This window comes from Anomaloglossus baeobatrachus, chromosome 2, assembly GCF_048569485.1.
Source record: "Anomaloglossus baeobatrachus isolate aAnoBae1 chromosome 2, aAnoBae1.hap1, whole genome shotgun sequence".
NCBI lineage: Eukaryota > Metazoa > Chordata > Amphibia > Anura > Aromobatidae > Anomaloglossus > Anomaloglossus baeobatrachus.
In genome coordinates, this window is record NC_134354.1 from 567,420,363 (window position 1) to 567,439,124 (window position 18,762).

The 18,762-nt window shown below is 48.7% G+C and overlaps 1 protein-coding gene across 14 annotated transcripts in view; it reads right to left on the reverse strand.

Moving 5' to 3' along the window:
• The window catches only part of MBNL2 (muscleblind like splicing regulator 2), a 251,239-nt gene that overhangs the window by 47,933 nt on the left and 184,544 nt on the right, over positions 1 to 18,762 (reverse strand). For all 14 annotated transcript variants that reach the window (XM_075336737.1, XM_075336739.1, XM_075336736.1 and 11 more), the window contains one exon: positions 8,536 to 8,700. In XM_075336737.1, coding sequence (XP_075192852.1) covers positions 8,536 to 8,700 — 165 coding nt within the window. The remainder of the gene's footprint in view (positions 1 to 8,535; positions 8,701 to 18,762) is intronic.

The following is an 18,762-nucleotide window of genomic DNA, read 5'->3' on the forward strand; positions in this document are numbered from 1 at the left end:
GATAATAGTGTGTGTGAGTGTGAGACCCATACTCCCAGACACTAAAGACTGCCTGCAGCAGCTGTGGCTGCTGGGGTCTTCAGACTAGCTCAACACTAGAGTGTCAGAGTGCAGATACTGTAAGGTGTGTGGAGGCATCAGGTGTCAGTTCTGTGTCAGTGACCAAAAGTCTGCAAGAATGGCTGATGGCACCAGGAGCAGAGCTATGCAACTGGCCAATGCTAAGGCAGGAGCCGAAGAGAGGGAGGACGGTGCTGTGGACAGCAATGAGGAGGTTGCCCACGAGTCCTCCAGGAGCTCGACGCCAGAAAACCGTTCTGCCGAGGACATTGCGCAACCTGGCACTGCTGGACAAGATGAGGAGGAGCTCACCCAAGGTTCCTCAACGAGCCAGATGCCAGCCCTCCGCTCTGAAAGGGACAGTGAATCACCAGGCTCCGCAGCGTGCCGCAGATCACCACGTGCCATTCCACCGAGCCTGGGAGGCTCGGATAGCCTTCTTCAAATGGCTATGGCCCTTCTCCAGGCTGGAGACCAGAAGGGCTACAAGGAACTCCTGGCAGAGCGCAGGGCAGAGCGGCACGCAGAGCGTGAGGCTGCGGAGCGAGAGCGGCAGGCAGCGCGTGAAGAGCGAGAGCGACAGGCAGACCGTGACTACCAGCTGCAGCTAGCTCAGCTCCGGCCCTCATCAGCCACATGTGACCTTCGAGACACCAAACTTCCAAAGGTCCGTGTTGAGGACTTCCCAGTGCTGGAGAAGGATGGAGACTTGGACTCTTTCTTGACTGCTTTTGAACGGACTTGCTTGCAGCACCATCTGGACAAGGACCAGTGGGCCAAATACCTGACCCCCCGTTTAAGGGGTAAGGCCCTGGATATCCTTGGGGACTTGCCTGCTGAGGCAGATCAGGGCTACGACACCATCAAGCGGGCCCTGATCCAACAGTACAACCTCACTCCAGAGTCCTACCGCAAGAAGTTCCGGAGCCTACAGAAGGGACCAAAGGACTCCTGGGCTGACCACCGGCGGGCACTTGCCCGAGCTGCCGACCACTGGACCCAAGGCCTGCAGCTTTCCACCGGACCGGAGATCCTGGACTTGTTCATCACGGAGCAACTCTTGTGGAACTGCCCTGAGGATCTCCGCCAGTTCATCCGAGACCAGAAGCCAAAGGGGTCCACGGCTACAGCTGCCCTTGCCGATGACTACACCAACAACCGGGCCCCTGAGGCCAGGAGAGCGGCCACCAGCAGCACCTGGAGAGGGGGTAAGATGAATTCTGCGACTGCCCCACCTGCCCCTAGACTGCAGGGGGTGTCCCCCTCAACTCCCCTCTCCAGGCCCGTGGCGGAACCAAGACGGTGCCACCAGTGCAACCTACCTGGACACTTCAAGGCCATGTGCCCTCAGCGTCCCAAGGCCCCGGCTCCGTCCCCGTCCCAAGGGCCGCCCAAGGTGTATTGTGTGGGTGGGGGTGGTGGTAGGTCCCTGGACAGCTTCCAACCTGTCACCGTCGGCCAGTCTGTGACCATAGGACTGCGAGACAGCGCCTCGGAGGTGACTCTGGTGCGGCCTGAGATGGTGTCCCCCCAAGACTTGATCCCTGGAAAAACCCTCGCTGTCTCCGGGATTGGAGGCATTGACCCGGCGCTGCCTGTTGCTGACATTTATGTGGACTGGGGCGCAGGGCGAGGGGTGAGGGAGGTGGGGGTAACTGATCGGATCCCTGCAAACGTGCTACTTGGGACAGATTTGGGGCAGATAACCTCCCAGTTCGGGCCCCAACCAAGGGCTGAACCTTCAGCCCGTACTGACATGACTCCTAACAATGTTAATGTGTTATCTATGAATGATGTAAGGGAGGAGGGAGTGAACTCTGATTTTTCTGCTTGCATAGACACCATAGACACACACTCAGCTGCAGCTGTGACAGGGGAGGGGGTCAGAGAAAGGTGTGACAATGCCTCTACAAGTAATCAGCCTGTGAGCTGGGATCTGTTGCCCTCTGCAGGGATAAGCAGAGAGCAGGGTGCTGCAGGGGGAGGACCAGTGTGTGGGGTGGGGGCTACCACAGCAAATGTGGGGTCCCCAGAGATTTCACAGCGGGGTTCTGTTGCTGCAGGAGGGGAACAGGCAGGTGAGATTGGGGCCGGTCCAGGAGCGGAAGTGCTCCCAGGTAAGATCTCGGTGCATGGTTCCCCCACAACCGGGGTGTCAGGAAGCCAGGTAGGTCTGCCTGAACCGGCGACTTGGTCAGGAACGGAGGAGGAGCAGGCACGACCCACGGTCGCAGCGGCTGTGGCCGCTGTCACCCGCAGTGGGAGTGCTGGAAGCCAAGGGGCCTCCCGGAGGTCCGATAGCTCTTCCCCTTCTGACCAAGTGGCAGCCGAGTCAGGTGGAGGCCAGGACACAGGTCCCGGGGTACTGACCGAAGATGTGACAGTCTCGTCGATTCTGGCCACATCTAGTCAGGGGTTTCAGGCAGCGTTAGAAGCTGACGACAGCCTGAAAGCTCTTAAGGAGCAGGCGGCACAGCCTCCCTCGGACTCGGACCCGGAGCGAGTGGTCTGGGACCAAGGACGGCTGTACCGGGCCACGGTCCAGCAGGGTTCACCGGAGGCGTGGCCCAGGGACCGACAGTTGGTGGTACCCTATCCGTTCCGGACGGAGTTGTTGCGGATCGCACATGAGATTCCGATGGCCGGGCACCTAGGGATCGCTAAGACCAAGGCCAGGTTAAACCAGCATTTCTACTGGCCAAAAATGGGGGCCGATGTGGCTGCCTACTGCCGTTCGTGTGAAACCTGTCAGAGAGTGGGGAAGGCGGGGCCACGCCCCAAAGCCCCACTAGTATCTCTGCCAATCATCGATGAGCCTTTCAGGAGGGTGGCTGTGGATCTGGTCGGCCCGCTGGCCATCCCCAGCAGCTCCGGGAAACGCTTCATACTGACGGTAGTGGACTATGCCACCCGGTACCCAGAAGCAGTGGCCTTGTCGTCCATTCGGGCTGACAAGGTGGCCACCGCATTGCTGGAGATTTTCTCCCGAGTGGGTTTTCCCCAGGAAATGCTCACTGACCGGGGGACCCAATTCATGTCCCAGCTGATGGAGGCCCTCTGTAAGCAAGTCCAGGTGCGACATCTGGTGGCCAGCCCGTACCATCCACAGACTAATGGCCTGTGCGAGCGGTTCAATGGCACCTTAAAGCAGATGCTTAAGATGTTGGTCGACTCCCATGGGCGTGACTGGGAGCGGTATCTCCCACACCTGTTATTTGCTTACCGGGAGGTTCCACAGGCCTCAACAGGATTCTCACCGTTTGAGCTCCTGTACGGGCGACGTGTGCGGGGCCCCCTGGCTCTGGTGAAAGAGGCTTGGGAAGGGGATTTGGCCACCCCTGGAGTGTCGGTTATCGAGTATGTCATGCGCTTCCGGGACAAAATGCAGGCCTTGACGCAACTGGTACACGACAATATGGCTCAAGCCCAGGCCGATCAGAAGCGTTGGTACGACCAGAACGCTTGTGAGAGGACCTACCAAGTGGGTCAAAAGGTGTGGGTACTGGTCCCCGTACCACAGGACAAGCTTCAGGCAGCCTGGGAAGGCCCATACCTCGTGTACCAGCAGCTCAACCCTGTAACGTACCTGGTCACCCTGGACCCTGCCCGTGGAAGGCGGAAGCCCTTCCATGTGAACATGATGAAGGCACATCATGAGCGGGAGGCATGTGCGCTCCCCGTGTGCAACCTGCCCGAGGAGGGAGAAGCGGAAACCCTCTTGGATATGCTAGCCCAGGTTAGGGCAGGCGGATCCATTGAGGATGTGGAGGTTGGCCACCAGCTCTTGGAAGACCAACGGTCCCAGCTGTGGGCCACCCTCCTCCCCTTCCGGGGGTTGTTTACCAACCAGCCCGGAAGGACTGACTTGGCTGTCCATCACGTGGACACTGGGGATCATCCCCCGATCCGGCGTTCAGCATATCGGGTCTCCCTGGAGGTGCAGCAACACATGCGCCAGGAGATTGACGAGATGCTGAAGCTGGGGGTGATCCAGGCATCCAACAGCGCTTGGGCCTCGCCTGTAGTCCTCGTCCCTAAGAAGGACCGAACCACTCGGTTCTGCGTGGACTACAGGGGGCTCAATGCGGTCACGGTCGCCGATGCGTACCCAATGCCACGCATCGATGACCTGCTCGATCAGTTGGCCGGGGCTCAGTACCTGACCATCATGGATCTGAGCCGGGGATATTGGCAGATCCCCCTGACTCGCAAGGCCAGGGAACGCTCTGCCTTTATTACCCCATTTGGACTGTACGAGTCCACGGTGATGCCATTCGGGATGAGGAATGCCCCTGCCACTTTCCAGCGGATGGTCAACACCCTGCTCAAGGGACTTGAAGGGTACGCGGCCGCGTACCTGGATGACATTGCCGTCTTCAGTCCCACCTGGGAGGACCACCTAGAGCATCTAGCACAGGTGCTCAGGCGGATCCACCGGGCAGGTTTGACCATCAAGCCGGGAAAGTGTCAGCTGGCCATGAGCGAGGTCCAGTACCTCGGTCACCGGGTAGGTGGGAGAACACTGAAGCCCGAGCCTGAGAAAGTGGAAGCCATCGCATCCTGGCCCACCCCCAGGACCAAGAAGCAGGTGATGTCCTTCTTGGGGACCGCTGGGTACTATAGGAGGTTTGTTCCATGCTATAGTAGCCTGGCAAAGCCCTTGACGGACCTCACCAAGAAGAAGCTGCCCTCTGCAGTCGATTGGACAATGGACTGCGAGACAGCCTTCCGGGCCCTAAAGGACGCCCTGTCCAGCCCGCCCGTGCTACAGGCAGCCGACTTCACGCGGCCGTTTGTAGTACAGACCGACGCCAGTGACTTCGGCCTCGGTGCGGTGCTCAGCCAGGTGGACTCTGCGAGCCAAGAGCACCCAGTCTTGTACCTGAGCAGGAAGCTGTTACCAAGGGAAGTTGCCTATTCCACGATGGAGAAGGAGTGCCTGGCCATAGTGTGGGCCCTGCAGCGTCTGCAACCCTATCTATACGGGCGCCACTTCATCGTGGAGACGGACCACAATCCCCTCAGCTGGTTGCACACCGTCTCTGGGACGAATGGGCGATTGTTGCGATGGAGCCTTGCGCTCCAGCAATACAACTTCACCATTCGCCACAAAAGGGGCCGTGACCACGGTAACGCAGACGGGCTGTCCCGACAAGGAGAGGTCGCGGACGGGCGCACGGGGGAACACCGGAGTGTGCTGCCCCCTAGCGCCCTCAAAAGGGGGGAGGTGTGAGGTAAATCCGGAGATATGACGATAAATCATGATACTCAAGTATGTCAGGAAGCCCTCTCCTGGTGTCACCCCCCTTTCCTTCACACAACTGGTTTAGCAACAAATCCCATGGCCATGTCCTGTGATATGGAAATTAGGTGGCTTAGGGACAATGGACACAGGATGACTCCCTGCCGTGACCCTGTAGTGGGGGCTGCTAGCTAGTTAGCAAGGCTATGGAAATAGCCAGACAGAACGACTCCAGTAAAAAATGGTTCATATCTCGCAAGCCATATTTCCGATAAATATGGCAACCATAAAAATGGTGTCTCTGCATGCGGACGATGCCGGCACACCCTTTTTATGGGAGCAGGACATTGGGAAATGCCCCAGGCGTGATATCAGCCAATGGGGAACTGGCAGACAGGTCATGAGTCCCCTCGTTCTGTGGCTAAATTCATAGCTGTCACAATGAGAGCGTTGGCGTCCGCCTACGACGCTCCCAGGCAAAGTTATGGCCCATATTCCATGTTGGGATATTGTCCATAACTCAAGCCAGGGGTGGAGCAGTGCTCCCTGTGAGGTCACGAAGGTAGGAGGAGACCTGGATCTGCCCAGGTTGATAACCCTACTTCGGCCATTTTCCAGTGTTCTTCTGCTCGGGGGCCTGGTTGGGAAAGACCTGTGAGGGAGTTCCTGGAAACCTGGTCTACAGCGCCCCCCTGTGGCCAGACGCAACAAGGTAACTGCTGGAACTGTGTATGCCTGTTTGTAACCCATGCTTTGATTGTGACTGTACTCTGACATATGTATATTCTGTAGATTCCCTATTGTATATATTGTAGTTTCTAGTGTGCTTTAGGCTGATTAAATTATATAATTAATCTTGGGCTGTTCTGTTATCTCGATCTTGAATCCCACGTCTGTGTGTTCGGCTAATAGTTACCGTAAATCGGTTGGTGGCAGCGAATTGTGCCAAGGATTATTGTGGGGAGGCCAGTGAGATTCGGGGAGATTTTATATATTCCGCCCGCGGAGGTCGGGGGAATATATACCTTACTCTCACCGGGGACCCTTCAATAATCGGCATAAGTAGTATAGCGGCCTCCTTGCTTATTGTCGGGCAATTCCATAATTGGCCTGACTATAAGAGGGGCGCTAGAGAGCGCGTCACGTGCTCTGTCTGACGGTCGGGAGGTATAAAGGAGGGGTGACCCCCACTTGTTACCCCCCGATTGTGACGTACTGGTAGCCAGCGCGGGGGATTTCTGAGTGACCCCCCCGGTGGTTTGTGACACCTCTTATGGTCCGATGCGTCTTATAGTCCGACAAATACAATAATTAGAGAAGCTGCCAAGAAACCAATGGTCAACCTGGAGAAGCTGCAGAGATCCACAGCTCAGGTGGGAGAATCTATCCACAGGACAACTATCAGTAGTATACTTCACAAACCTGGCCTTTATGGAAAAGTGCCAAGAAAAAGCATTTAAATCCCCCTACATCAAACACGGTGGCAGAAGCATAATGCTTTAGGGATGCTTTTCTTCATCAGGAACAGCGAAACTGGTCAGAGCTGATGAGACGATGGATGAAGCTAAATACAGGGCGATCCTGGCAGAAAACCTGTTGGAAGCAGCAAAAGACTTGGGGCATAGCTTCACCTTCCAGCAGGATGACCCTAAGCATACTGCTAGAGCTACAATGGAATGGTTTACATCAAAGCATATTCAGGTGCGTGAAAGGCCGAGTCAAAGCCCAGACCTAATTCCCACTGAAAATCTGTAACAAGAGTTGAAAATTGCTGTTCACAGAAGCTCTCCATCCAAAGACACTGAACTAGAGCTACTTTGAAAAGAAGAATGGGTTAAAATTTCAGTCTCTAAATGTGAAAGCTGGTACAGACATACCCCTAAGGTCTTGCAGCAATAATTGAAGCGAAAGGCGGTCCTATAAAGTATTGACTAGGAAGGTTGAATACAAATGCTCATCACAATAATGAAACCATGTATCATTTCCTTTACCCTGCACGATACTTGCTACTTTGTGTTTGTACAGCACATAAAAGACATTTAAGTTTGTGGGTGTAATATCGAAAACTTTTTTCATGGCACTGAATATATATATGTATATCAACAGCTATATATATGTGCAGTAGGTGAAATAAGTATTGAACACTCTTACCAGTGTTGAAGCTGTGTATCACCAACAACTGCTTTTGTACAAAGTAATTAATACATTTCTTTAAACACATTCAATAATTTTTTCCTGTATTATTTCTCATTATTACGCATAACTTAATCTATGGACATCTATGGTTTCAATTCTTTGCCTGTGTGGATTGGATGGGTTGTTACTGACATCCGGTGAGAACATCATACCAGTAGCACCTTTAGAAATATATTTTTTTTGAAAATTGGTGAAGTCTTCAATACATATTTAACCCGCTGTGTGTGTGTATGTATATATATATATATATATATATATATATATATATTCACATTACAGTCACAGAGAGGATAAACACATAGGACTGTGCAATATAACATATAATAATAAGAAAAAGGGATGGTTACTTGGGAAACTGGTTGGATATATGTACGTGGCCAAGAAGGACGGGACGTGTCTGCTCAGTCTGTCTTACCTTATGGCTGAAGGCTCAGGTCAGTTTTACTGAATCTTCTATCTCATAAATACATAAATCATTTTATGTCTTCATTTTCAGCTAAATCATTTCCACACCTATAAGTATTTACTGTGTACTTTTCAATGTGCTTATGTAGATCCAGATTCACAGTATATAGATACTAATGCTACAGAAATGGGATAACTGTCTGACAACGCACACAATTTATTTTTTTTTACCCCCCACAGACCTACATATATATGGACATAATAATTCACTTTTGCATCCAATGATTTGTTCATGGCAATATACAGTATGCCAGTCCATCTGACACCTGGTTTATTTTTTATGTCAAAGGCCAGCGTATGTGTGTCCCAGGTATAAACACAGATAGTATACCCTTATGTTAGGCCATCAATGCGTGATCACTGGGGTTGGGTCCCTGCGACCCTACTGAGCAGCAAAATGAGTGTCTCTATATGCGACCCCCCACACTGGGGATAACAAGTTACTGTATATTGCTTATGTATAATTACCCTTCATGTCTGAATACTGGTATTTTCTCATTAAATGACCAGTCATCATGGTCTATCTCTGGATAGAGAAAAGATGTTCTCATACACATTGGAAATGTACTTACCATTGGCTGCAGCTGTGTACCCGGGAACATGAACTGCATTTGCTGGGCAAGCATGGCGGCTGCTGTTTTCTGTTGGATTAGATTGTTCCTGCCATTAATTTCTAGCTGGGTTTTTAGATGTGTTGGCGGATGAAGATATTTGCAGTTCTCCCTTGAGCATCGTCCCTGAAAAACATACAATTATTCAATTTGGTGATATTTTAAGGCATGGAATGGAAATAGAATGATTTCTAAGCTTTATGCAACAGTTGGTCAACTATTTGAAGTCTGTGCAGACTTACACAATTACGCTCATGTTAACATGCTATACTGAGCCAACAGCGTTTTGCATCTGAAAGAACAGATATTAGTCAAGGCATCTAGAGATGAGCTGACCTGATGAAGGTCGGGTTCTGAGGGTTCATCTGGACTTTAGATAAAGTTCTGTTCTGAACCCAAACTTCACCTGAAACCCATTGGAAGTCACTGATTGGCATACAGCTCTCCACTCACATACAGCCAATCATAAACAGAAGACTTCCGGGGGGTTGGGGTGTGTGGAGTTTTTTCATTTTTTTTCTTACACTCTCCGGTAATGCTGATTTTACTCCCAGTGTGAGCTGATCAAACACTGCAAGCGGCTCGCACTGGGCTGAGCACCAACTGTACCCAAGCACAATGATGCTCGCATGAATGGTTTGCATACGTAAAGTCCCCAAACTACAAACTTGAACAATGATTTTTTTTTTTTTGCAAAGCCTGTATTCAGTACGAACGTCAAACTTTAAAGTTTGTGTTAGCTTATCTCTAAAGGCATATTATAATGTCTCTAAAGGAAATTATAATGAATAGTCATCAGATATTGCGGCCCATGGTACAAAAAAAGCATCTGATCCAATGGTAGACATTTAAGGCCCGTTTCACACGTCAGTGAAAAACACAGACGTTCTTCACTGACGTGTAAAACACACCTATGTCCCTCCTTGTGCCGTGATTCACGGCACACGTGGGTTGTCTAAGTGCAATCCGGGCTCCGTTCTCCGTGATCCGTGATTGCACTTAGAGATTAACTCACCTGTGCCCGCTCCCGTTCTCCATGGTGCTGATCGCTCCCGCGGTGCAGCATCCGGCCGGCGCTGACCTCCACAGCAACTGCTTCCGGGTCGGCTGTGTCGTGCATTCATGAATATGCACGACAGTAATGAGCCGGCTCAGAAGCAGCAGGGAGAACAGGCTGCAGAGAACATCGCTGGAGCCCCGGGTGAGTGAAAATGATTTTTATTTTATATGCACGTTTTTTTCTGGCACGTGTTTCACGAATCACACCACTGCGTGGTCCGTGGGACATCAGTGATGCCAGAAAAAAATGGACATGTCTCCGTGCGGCAATCACAAACAGGCGGGTACGCCGCACAGAGACACGGTCAGTGAAAAATCACTGACGTGTGAGCAGACCCATTCATTATAATGGGTCTGCGTATGTCAGTGATTCTGGTACGTTTAAAAAAAAGCACAAACGTACCAGAATCACTGACGTGTGAAAGGGGCCTAAAACCAAGAAGAAGGTCTGGGACCCAAAGCAAGTTCTATAATAAGGGTCTCTGTCACATCGGAAGACATCACGATTATTAATGGCATATGGCAGATATAGGGGTTTTGGGGCCCATCAGACACCAAGTCATGGGTGCAAAGGCTACTTCTGCCCCCACTATAGTTACACATCTGACAAACAAAATATTCTGTAAATTGTGAAGCTCTTTAGACTTTGCGGAGTGTAGAGTCCACCGGTTTGCTGCTTTGGAATGATGCTCAATGAGATGCCTTCTGGCATCCATGAAGAAAACTCTAATATCTACTGGCTTTTGCTTCCTGGATCCACCCTCAATAAACTAGAAATGTTGCTCAGCCAATCAGTGGCCTAGGTGGGTCCATTTCAGACTATTGAAGCAAAGTCCAGCGGAGACCAAGTGAACAGAATCAGACCTGCAGTTGATCAAGGAGTATGACTTCTTGTCAGTGGCGTAACTAGAGTTGGATGGGCCCCGGTGCAAAGTTTAGACCTGGGCCCCCCCTCCACATACACAGACACTTGGGGTAGGGAATAATGACACTGACACTCGGGGTACAGGATAATGACGCTGACACTTGGCTCTCACCCACAGCACCCTGAAATCCCTCTATCAGCACCCAGCTTTCCTATGTTCTGATATTTATCTTGTCCTCAGCACCCAGCTTTCTCATATCAGAGCATGAGAAAGCTGGGTGCTGAGAGATGTATATCAGAACATGGGAAAGCTGGGTGCTGAGGGAAAGAGACTTTTTCCCTCAGCACAAAACATTTCCATCCCATACTTGTATCTTTGTCCCCCCTGTATAAAGTTCTCAAAATACTATAACAGCCCCCACATAGCCTTCCAAATAATTGTATAAAGGGTCCCACATAACCCTTCATATATTAGAATGCAGATACATAGCCCTCCATATATTATAATGCACCCCCATAATCCTCCATGTATAAAGTAGCCCTTCAATTATAATGCACTTCCCATAGTTCTCCATGTATTAAAATTCACCCCATAGTTCTCCATATATTATACTGCACCACATAGTCCTCCATGTTTTATAATGCACTTCCATAGTCCGTGTATAAGGTAGCCTCCATAGTCCTCCATATATTATAATGTAGCCCCCATAGTCCTATATGTATTATAACACAACCCCATAAAACTTCAGATGGTATTATGCAGCCCCATACTCCTCCATGTATAATTCACCCCTATATTCCATGTATAAGGTGTCCCTTCATTTTGTATTATACAGCCCCCCCCGACCTCCATTTTAATGCAGCCCTATAGACCTCCAGTATAATGCAGCCTCATAGACCTCTATGTATATTACACCTCTATATTCAATGTATAAGGTGTCCTTCATGTTTATTATGCAGCCTCACCAGGCCTCCATATATAATAATGCAGCCAACCTCTCCAGGCCTCCATGTATAATATAGCAGCCAGCCTCCCAGGCCTCTATGTATAATATAGCAGCCAGCCTCCCCAGGCCTCCATGTATAATAATGCTGCCAGCCTCCCCAGGCCTCATGTATAATAATGCTGCCAGCCTCCCCAGGCCTCCATCTATAATAATACTGCCAGCCTCCCCAGGCCTCCATGTACAGTATCATGCAGCCTCCCCACCCCAGGCCTCCATGTACAGTATCATGCAGCCTCCCCACCCCAGGCCTCCATGTACAGTATCAGGCAGCCTCCCCACCCCAGGCCTCCATGTACAGTATCATGCAGCCTCCCCACCCCAGGCCTCCATGTACAGTATCATGCAGCCTCCCCACCCCAGGTCTCCATGTACAGTATCAGGCAGCCTCCCCACCCCAGGCCTCCATGTACAGTATCATGCAGCCTCCCCACCCCAGGCCTCCATGTACAGTATCAGGCAGCCTCCCCACCCCAGGCCTCCATGTACAGTATCATGCAGCCTCCCCACCCCAGGCCTCCATGTACAGTATCAGGCAGCCTCCCCACCCCAGGCCTCCATGTACAGTATCATGCAGCCTCCCCACCCCAGGCCTCCATGTACAGTATCAGGCAGCCTCCCCACCCCAGGCCTCCATGTACAGTATCATGCAGCCTCCCCACCCCAGGCCTCCATGTACAGTATCATGCAGCCTCCCCACCCCAGGCCTCCATGTACAGTATAATGCAGCCTCCCCACTCCAGGCCTCTGACCACCGTGTACTCACTTATATATATATAAAAAAAAAAACAAGTACTCACCGCTCTCCTCCTTCCACTGCTGCTCTGTCCTGACGTCTCCTTGTTCCACTGCTGCTGTACTCCCTGCTCTCCTCCTTCCACTGCTGCTCGTCCTCCCCTCTCCTCGTTCTCCCGATGCTGCGGTCGGCGTCCTCCCTCCCTGCGCTCTGTGCACTCAGCACAGCAGTCGCACAGGAGTGACATCACCGCGCAGGCACAGGGGGAAAATGATGATGCAGAGCGGCGCCGGACGCTCTATGCTTCATTATTACTGTGCGCGGTGACGGGGGAGGGGGGCCCCGGTGCCGCCGCTGACATCGGGCAGGAGGGGCCGGTGTCGGGGGCGGCAGCGGGTCATATAGTGGGCGCGTGCACTGTGACAGATCAGCGCAGCTTCTCTCTCACTGAGAGGAGCTGGCTGCTGATCTGCCGGGTCCCCGCGGGCCCCAAAGCGATGGCGACCGCTGCGACCGCGGTAGTTACGCTACTGCGTCTTGTTATTTTAGAGAAATATGATGTATTTGACAAAATACTTCCCTGGAAAACTTCTTTAAGACACTTCCATTGAGCTCTAGGGATGAAGACACCATGAGAGGTCTGGAGTGCCCGGCTTGTGTAGTGATAAACATCTAGTTCTCTGCATTGTATATAACGTTTTCTTCATTTTGCTCCTGCTGGACACAAACTGGAGCATATGATACCATTTACAGGAATCATTAGGGATTAACATGCTGGGATGAATGAATCACGTGAAATTAATATTTTGGTGTTCTTGGTCTTCTTTTGTGGAAAGAATAGTATATACAAGAACTGTTAATGCCGGTGCCATCTCAGGCATCTTTTTCATGGCAGATTCTCCAATACTTTTCCATATTGCTGTTGGATGAAAGGCCCTGTCTATATGCCAAAATGAGGTGGTGAACAACACAACATCCTGACAGATGGCAGCCTCGGCTTTATTTCAGTATATTAACAGATCTTCATGTATCAGATAGCTAAGCTTCTCATGGCCAGTCTGGTCTACTTTATCTTTCTGAGCAAATATCTTCTGAGTCAGCTTTGTGACTGATCTGGCTGTAAGGAAGACATCTCATATTTCTCCAAAAGAAAAATATATTGATTTCAAGAAAAAATTTTTGGATGAGAATTAATCTGTGAATCAATTTAAAATAGATATAATGCCAAAACACTCGTCTGTATCGTCTACGCTGAAATTTGAGATTGAAAAACTCTTGTCACACTTTATTTTTTGCAGCTCGATTTAAGGATTCAGCTAGAGAATAAGCCAAAAAAGGTTGGTAAGAGCTCCTACCAGGAGCATCTCTTAGGAAGGGTGCTCACAACTCTTCAGGGATAGTGGGTGTCCTAGGGAAAACTTGGACCAGTTAGAGAGGGAAACCTGGTCTGTCCTATGAGGATATGGAGGTGGCAAGAGAGGAACCCTTCGATCAGTCAACTACTGCAAAGAGTACTGCTGAGGTCAATGGGTGGACATTCACGGATTTCAGTGCCTGCAGCTTTGGTGCACTGGAGCTGACTCGAAAACGAGTGGGGCAGCCCATATTACTTTTACTCTTCAGATTTATTTTGCATTGCTTATATAGCACCATCATAATCCACAGCACTTAACTGACATCGCTGTCCCCTCTGGGGTTCACAATCTAAATTCCCTATCAATACATCTTTGGAGTGTAGAAGGAAACCGGAGAACCCGAAGGAAACCCACGCAAACTCCTTACAGACGATATCCTTGGTGGAATTTGAACCCAGGACCCCGGCGCTGCAAAGCAACAGTGCCAACTACTGAGCCACCGTGCTAACGATAGATCTTAAAAAATATAATTGGCCCGTTTTATAAATATAATTCACATTCTCCAGACAGTTTTTAATACAGACATCAAGAACACAGATGATCGAGTGATTAAGAAATGACCTTAGATATGTGAAATCTATTTCTGTGCCAGCCAGTCGTCGAAATCATTACATTCCAGAAGGACTGACCTCAGGGTTATTTAAATCTATGATTCACATATACGCAAAGCTCACAATGTAAGGGGAGAATGTGGCAGAATCCCAGAACTAACTGTGAAAATGATGGGAAAAATCACAATGTTTCATTGATGTATATTATGTATTTATTAAAAAGAGAAAGCAGCAAAATGATTTATTTAAAATAATGTAAAAGCTGTACTGGTCACATGGGACGAAATGCCGAGAATAAAAGAGTAATATTATATTTCAATTTTATGCCGTAATTTACATTTGGCATTCACTGCTGCAGTTTTTGTTCTATTTTATGCTATTTGGGTTTATGGGAAAATGAGATGGGAGATGATGCACATGAGAGGAATAGTGAGTAGAGTTGAGCGGATTGGAGAGAGAGAGAGAAAAAGAGAAAGAGAGAAAGAGAAAGAGAGAGAGAGAAAGAGAGAGAGAAAGAGAGAGAAAGAGAGAGAGAGAGAGAGAAAGAGAGAGAAAGAGAGAGAGAAAGAGAGAGAGCGAAAGAGAGAGAAAGAGAGAGAAAGAGAGAGAGAGAAAGAGAAAGAGAGAGAAAGAGAGAGAGAAAGAGAGAGAAAGAAAAAGAGAAAGAGAGAAAGAGAGAAAGAGAAGGAGAGAGAGAAAGAGAGAAAAAGAGAGAGAAAGAAAGAGAGAGAAAGAGAAAGAGAGAGAAAGAGAGAGAGAAAGAGAGAGAAAGAGAGAAAAAGAGAGAGAAAGAAAGAGAGAAAGAAAAAGAGAGAAAAAGAGAGAGAAAGAGAGAAAGAGAGAGAAAGAGAGAGAGAAAGAGAGAGAGAGAGAGAGAGAGAGAGAGAGATCGTGCACCCGGAATTCCGCATCCGGGTCGGACCCGGATATACCGTTGAAACCGCGCGGATCCGGATCTTTCCAGTCTGGGTCCGCTCAACACTAATAGCGAGTCCTATTTCCAGGTGAGTTGGCCCATTTGTAAATTATGGGCACATTTTTTTTTACTCTATGTTGTACTTATAATTATTTATTGCTGTACTTAGATAATTAGTATTGTTTATTATTGTTGTGCTTAAATAATTATTTATTTATTATTTATACCGTAACTACTTGTCATTTAAAAACTACTATAATTTTCTCATGATAGATCCTGTTTAAGGCCCATTGGCTACCTAACTTTTGGGATTTGTCCAGCTCTGCTTTGAGTGCAGGCATATAATCCCCAAATCTGTCAGCAGATTTTTGTTCCCCCATCTGAGAGCAGCACACTGTAGAGACAGAGACCTTGATTCCAGCAATGTGTCACTTACTGTTATTTTAATAAAATCATTGTTTTCTCTGCTGCAAAACTAGCAGTTATTTGAATATGGAGCTCTAGAACCCCGCCCACACGACTGATTGACAGCTTACTGTCCATAAATATCAGTGGTGTCGGCGGGGTTATATAGAGCTCTTAAATATGCTTGACTACCTGGCAGCAGGTTAAGTAGTCCTCTAATGATAATCTACTGCTGATTATATAGTGATTTTATCAAAACTACACTAAACAGTCCAGTAAGTGATACATCAATGAAATCAGGATCTGTACCCCAACATTATGCTGCTCTTAGATTAAGGTGCAAAAACCTGGTGACAAATTCCTTGAAATGTCAGCCAAAGCCAGACTGGATTATGGGCAATTCACATGGGGTACATGTCCCTGAATCTCTACCACCTTGGGGATTTAAGATGCCCCCACCTACTGTCCTTCATACTCAGAGCTGTTTTTCACATCTAGTTGTTAAAATTATAATTAAACAGGAAGAACCAATTATTGAGCTGGTGGTAAGGAGCCTACAGATACTGGCTACACTATTTACCTTGTAGGCATAGGCTAATTTTAGGAATGAGTATGATCTTCAGCCCTAATCAGTAGCTGACTTATAACCACAACAGTAACCATAGTCCTGCCTGCAGCTGAGGAACCTCTGATATACAAGTAGTCACTTCCCACAATACAGATGCTTCCGCATTTTGAGTCCCCTGCATCCTAATATCACATTTTAGCATTTTGCTGTTCACAACCTCCTTAAAATCATCGCAAAATCAATATGGTCTCACTTTTATTTAGAAACAGAATAAAATAAGTGTCCTAACAGGATTTTTATATCTGCGCTGATGTTTAGCTATCACACCCTCATGATGACACCAACAAGGATTTTATTCACCCTATGTTGCAAATGGATCTGTATTCCAGTGCTTCTACTGCCGTTAGCTGAACATGCTCAGATACATCTAATGACCTACTAATAAAACATCTGATAGCAGGATTGGGATATAGTTCAGCTATACTGAATATCCAACTGATGCTGGTTACATTTGCACCCAATGGCTGTCTAATTCTTGAAAAACTGATACACTTATGATCCCATCTAATAAAACATCTCCCAGACTCTCTGACTGACAGCTGTCGCACAGCTCAGCAATGTATGTGTGACGCCCCTGACTCTATCAGGGTGTCACACGGGACTGCACTCCTTTCTCTTATGGTGCAGAACTCATCCTCCATGGTTCTGGGATCCTAACTACTGGTATTGCTCCCATCAGCACTCAAATCCTAACCATACCTCACACCACACCCTGTCAGGCACATCAGTGGGTGGTCTAGCTGGAAAAGCCACCCGCCTACGGGTCAGACAGACTGGTGGGGAGGAGGAAGTCAGTTCAGTAGTAGCTCCCTGGAGTTATGTGTGGCCCTCAGATTGAGGAGCTGAGGGAGTTGAAGCTCCATGTGTGACCTTGGTTGGGTCGCAGACGGTGGTCTGGGACCAGAGTAGTTGGAGACCCGGTCATAGGGTATTGGAGAAGGGTGCACCGACTTAGTTTTGGAGAACGGTCGGCACCGGAAAGTCCAGTAACCGGACCGGTACCGAGCACAGCGGGGTACAGGACACTAGATCAGGGAGTAGCTTCACGCAACCTGATAATTCACCTGTGGAGGATAGTCTCTTTATGAACTTTCCACAAGAGCTCAGAGATCGAAGGCACCAACATAACGAGGGGGATAGGGCTTTCTAGCTTATGCGGTCTACAGAAATCCCAAGCAGCCATCGAGAGCACAGCTCCACTATTTCAACATAGGGAGCGGGACCCTGACAGCTTCAGGCCGAAGGTCACTTAGGAACTTCTACAATTGTGCATGGAGGCAGGCTCCGGACCACTAAGCAGTACCAGTGGGGACGGATACCCGGACGAGCTCCCCTGAGTGGCAGCAGCACCCAGAGACTTGGTTTACTTCTGTGTCAAGAGTCTGCCTAATGACTGCGCCGCATCCACACAACCTGAGTGAGTACACTGCACACCCTGCGTCCTGCCTGCCCGCATAGCCTGCACAACGCTATCCGTCACTTACATCCAGAGTCTCCCCTACCCATGGAGGGATCACCATCTGGCTGCCCCACTCTCTCTCCCAAGGGTACTCCCCTTACCGCGAACCACGGGTGGCGTCACAAACTATCCCTTGTAAATAACCCCCCCTCCCCTTTACATTTGAAATAGCTGCAAGCCCCCGGGTCCGGAGACCCTCGAGCCACAGCAACCCCGGATCCGAGCAGTTCAACAGCTGCAGGGGCGGCACATATGCAGGGAAGAGCATGATCATGATCATTAAATCCCATTAAACACTAATGAAATGTGGTGTTATGTAAATGTGGTAAATAGTAATGAATATTTGTCAAATAGTAGGTAACGGTAACTACATTCAGAACTATCAATGGTGACCTCATAAATATAAATTGCCCATAAAGAGACATATCGATCTGTACAAGGAACAGATATGATAGCAGAGAGAGGGACCAGCAGCACTAAGGAGGAGCAGTGTGCTGCTGAGAAATGTAGTTTTAGCAGTATAAGAATAGGACCAGTGGATGCATACAGGGGTGGTAAGAGATGAAAAAATGCTAAAGTTCTTAGAAAAAAACCCTAAATGTTGGGCTTGTACTATATATTAACAATAATCATGCACATATTGTGCATTTTTGAAAAAAAAAAAAAATTGCCATTGTAGAAATAACATTTTAAATTGTGTAAGGTTATCACAACTTCCAAAGGCAGATGGTGTTTCTGGAGGCGTGAATGTTATTGTCTGTGAAGATTCGCTGTACATGTTGCTTCATACAATAAATAATCAGTTTATTTCAGCTCGATGGATATAAAGCTATGTATGAATATAACGTACAGGAGAGCCATGCTCTCAGAATTTCCAAATTATAACCAGTTACACCATTGGATGATATTTTTAGACTTCACATCTTACTTGGGTAAGACTTTGATGATCTCACGGACTGTGTTGTCATACAGAAGGGGGTCAAGATTAATCTCAGGTTTAGGAGGAATTGATGACCTTGAGATGACTTTAACATAAGAGTTCAGCCGCAGTGCAACAAAGATAAGTAAGACATGTCACATCTGTAGTCAAATATAGTATTCAGAGCCATATCTGTACAGAAAATGTGTTTCCAGTGATACAGAGCTGTCA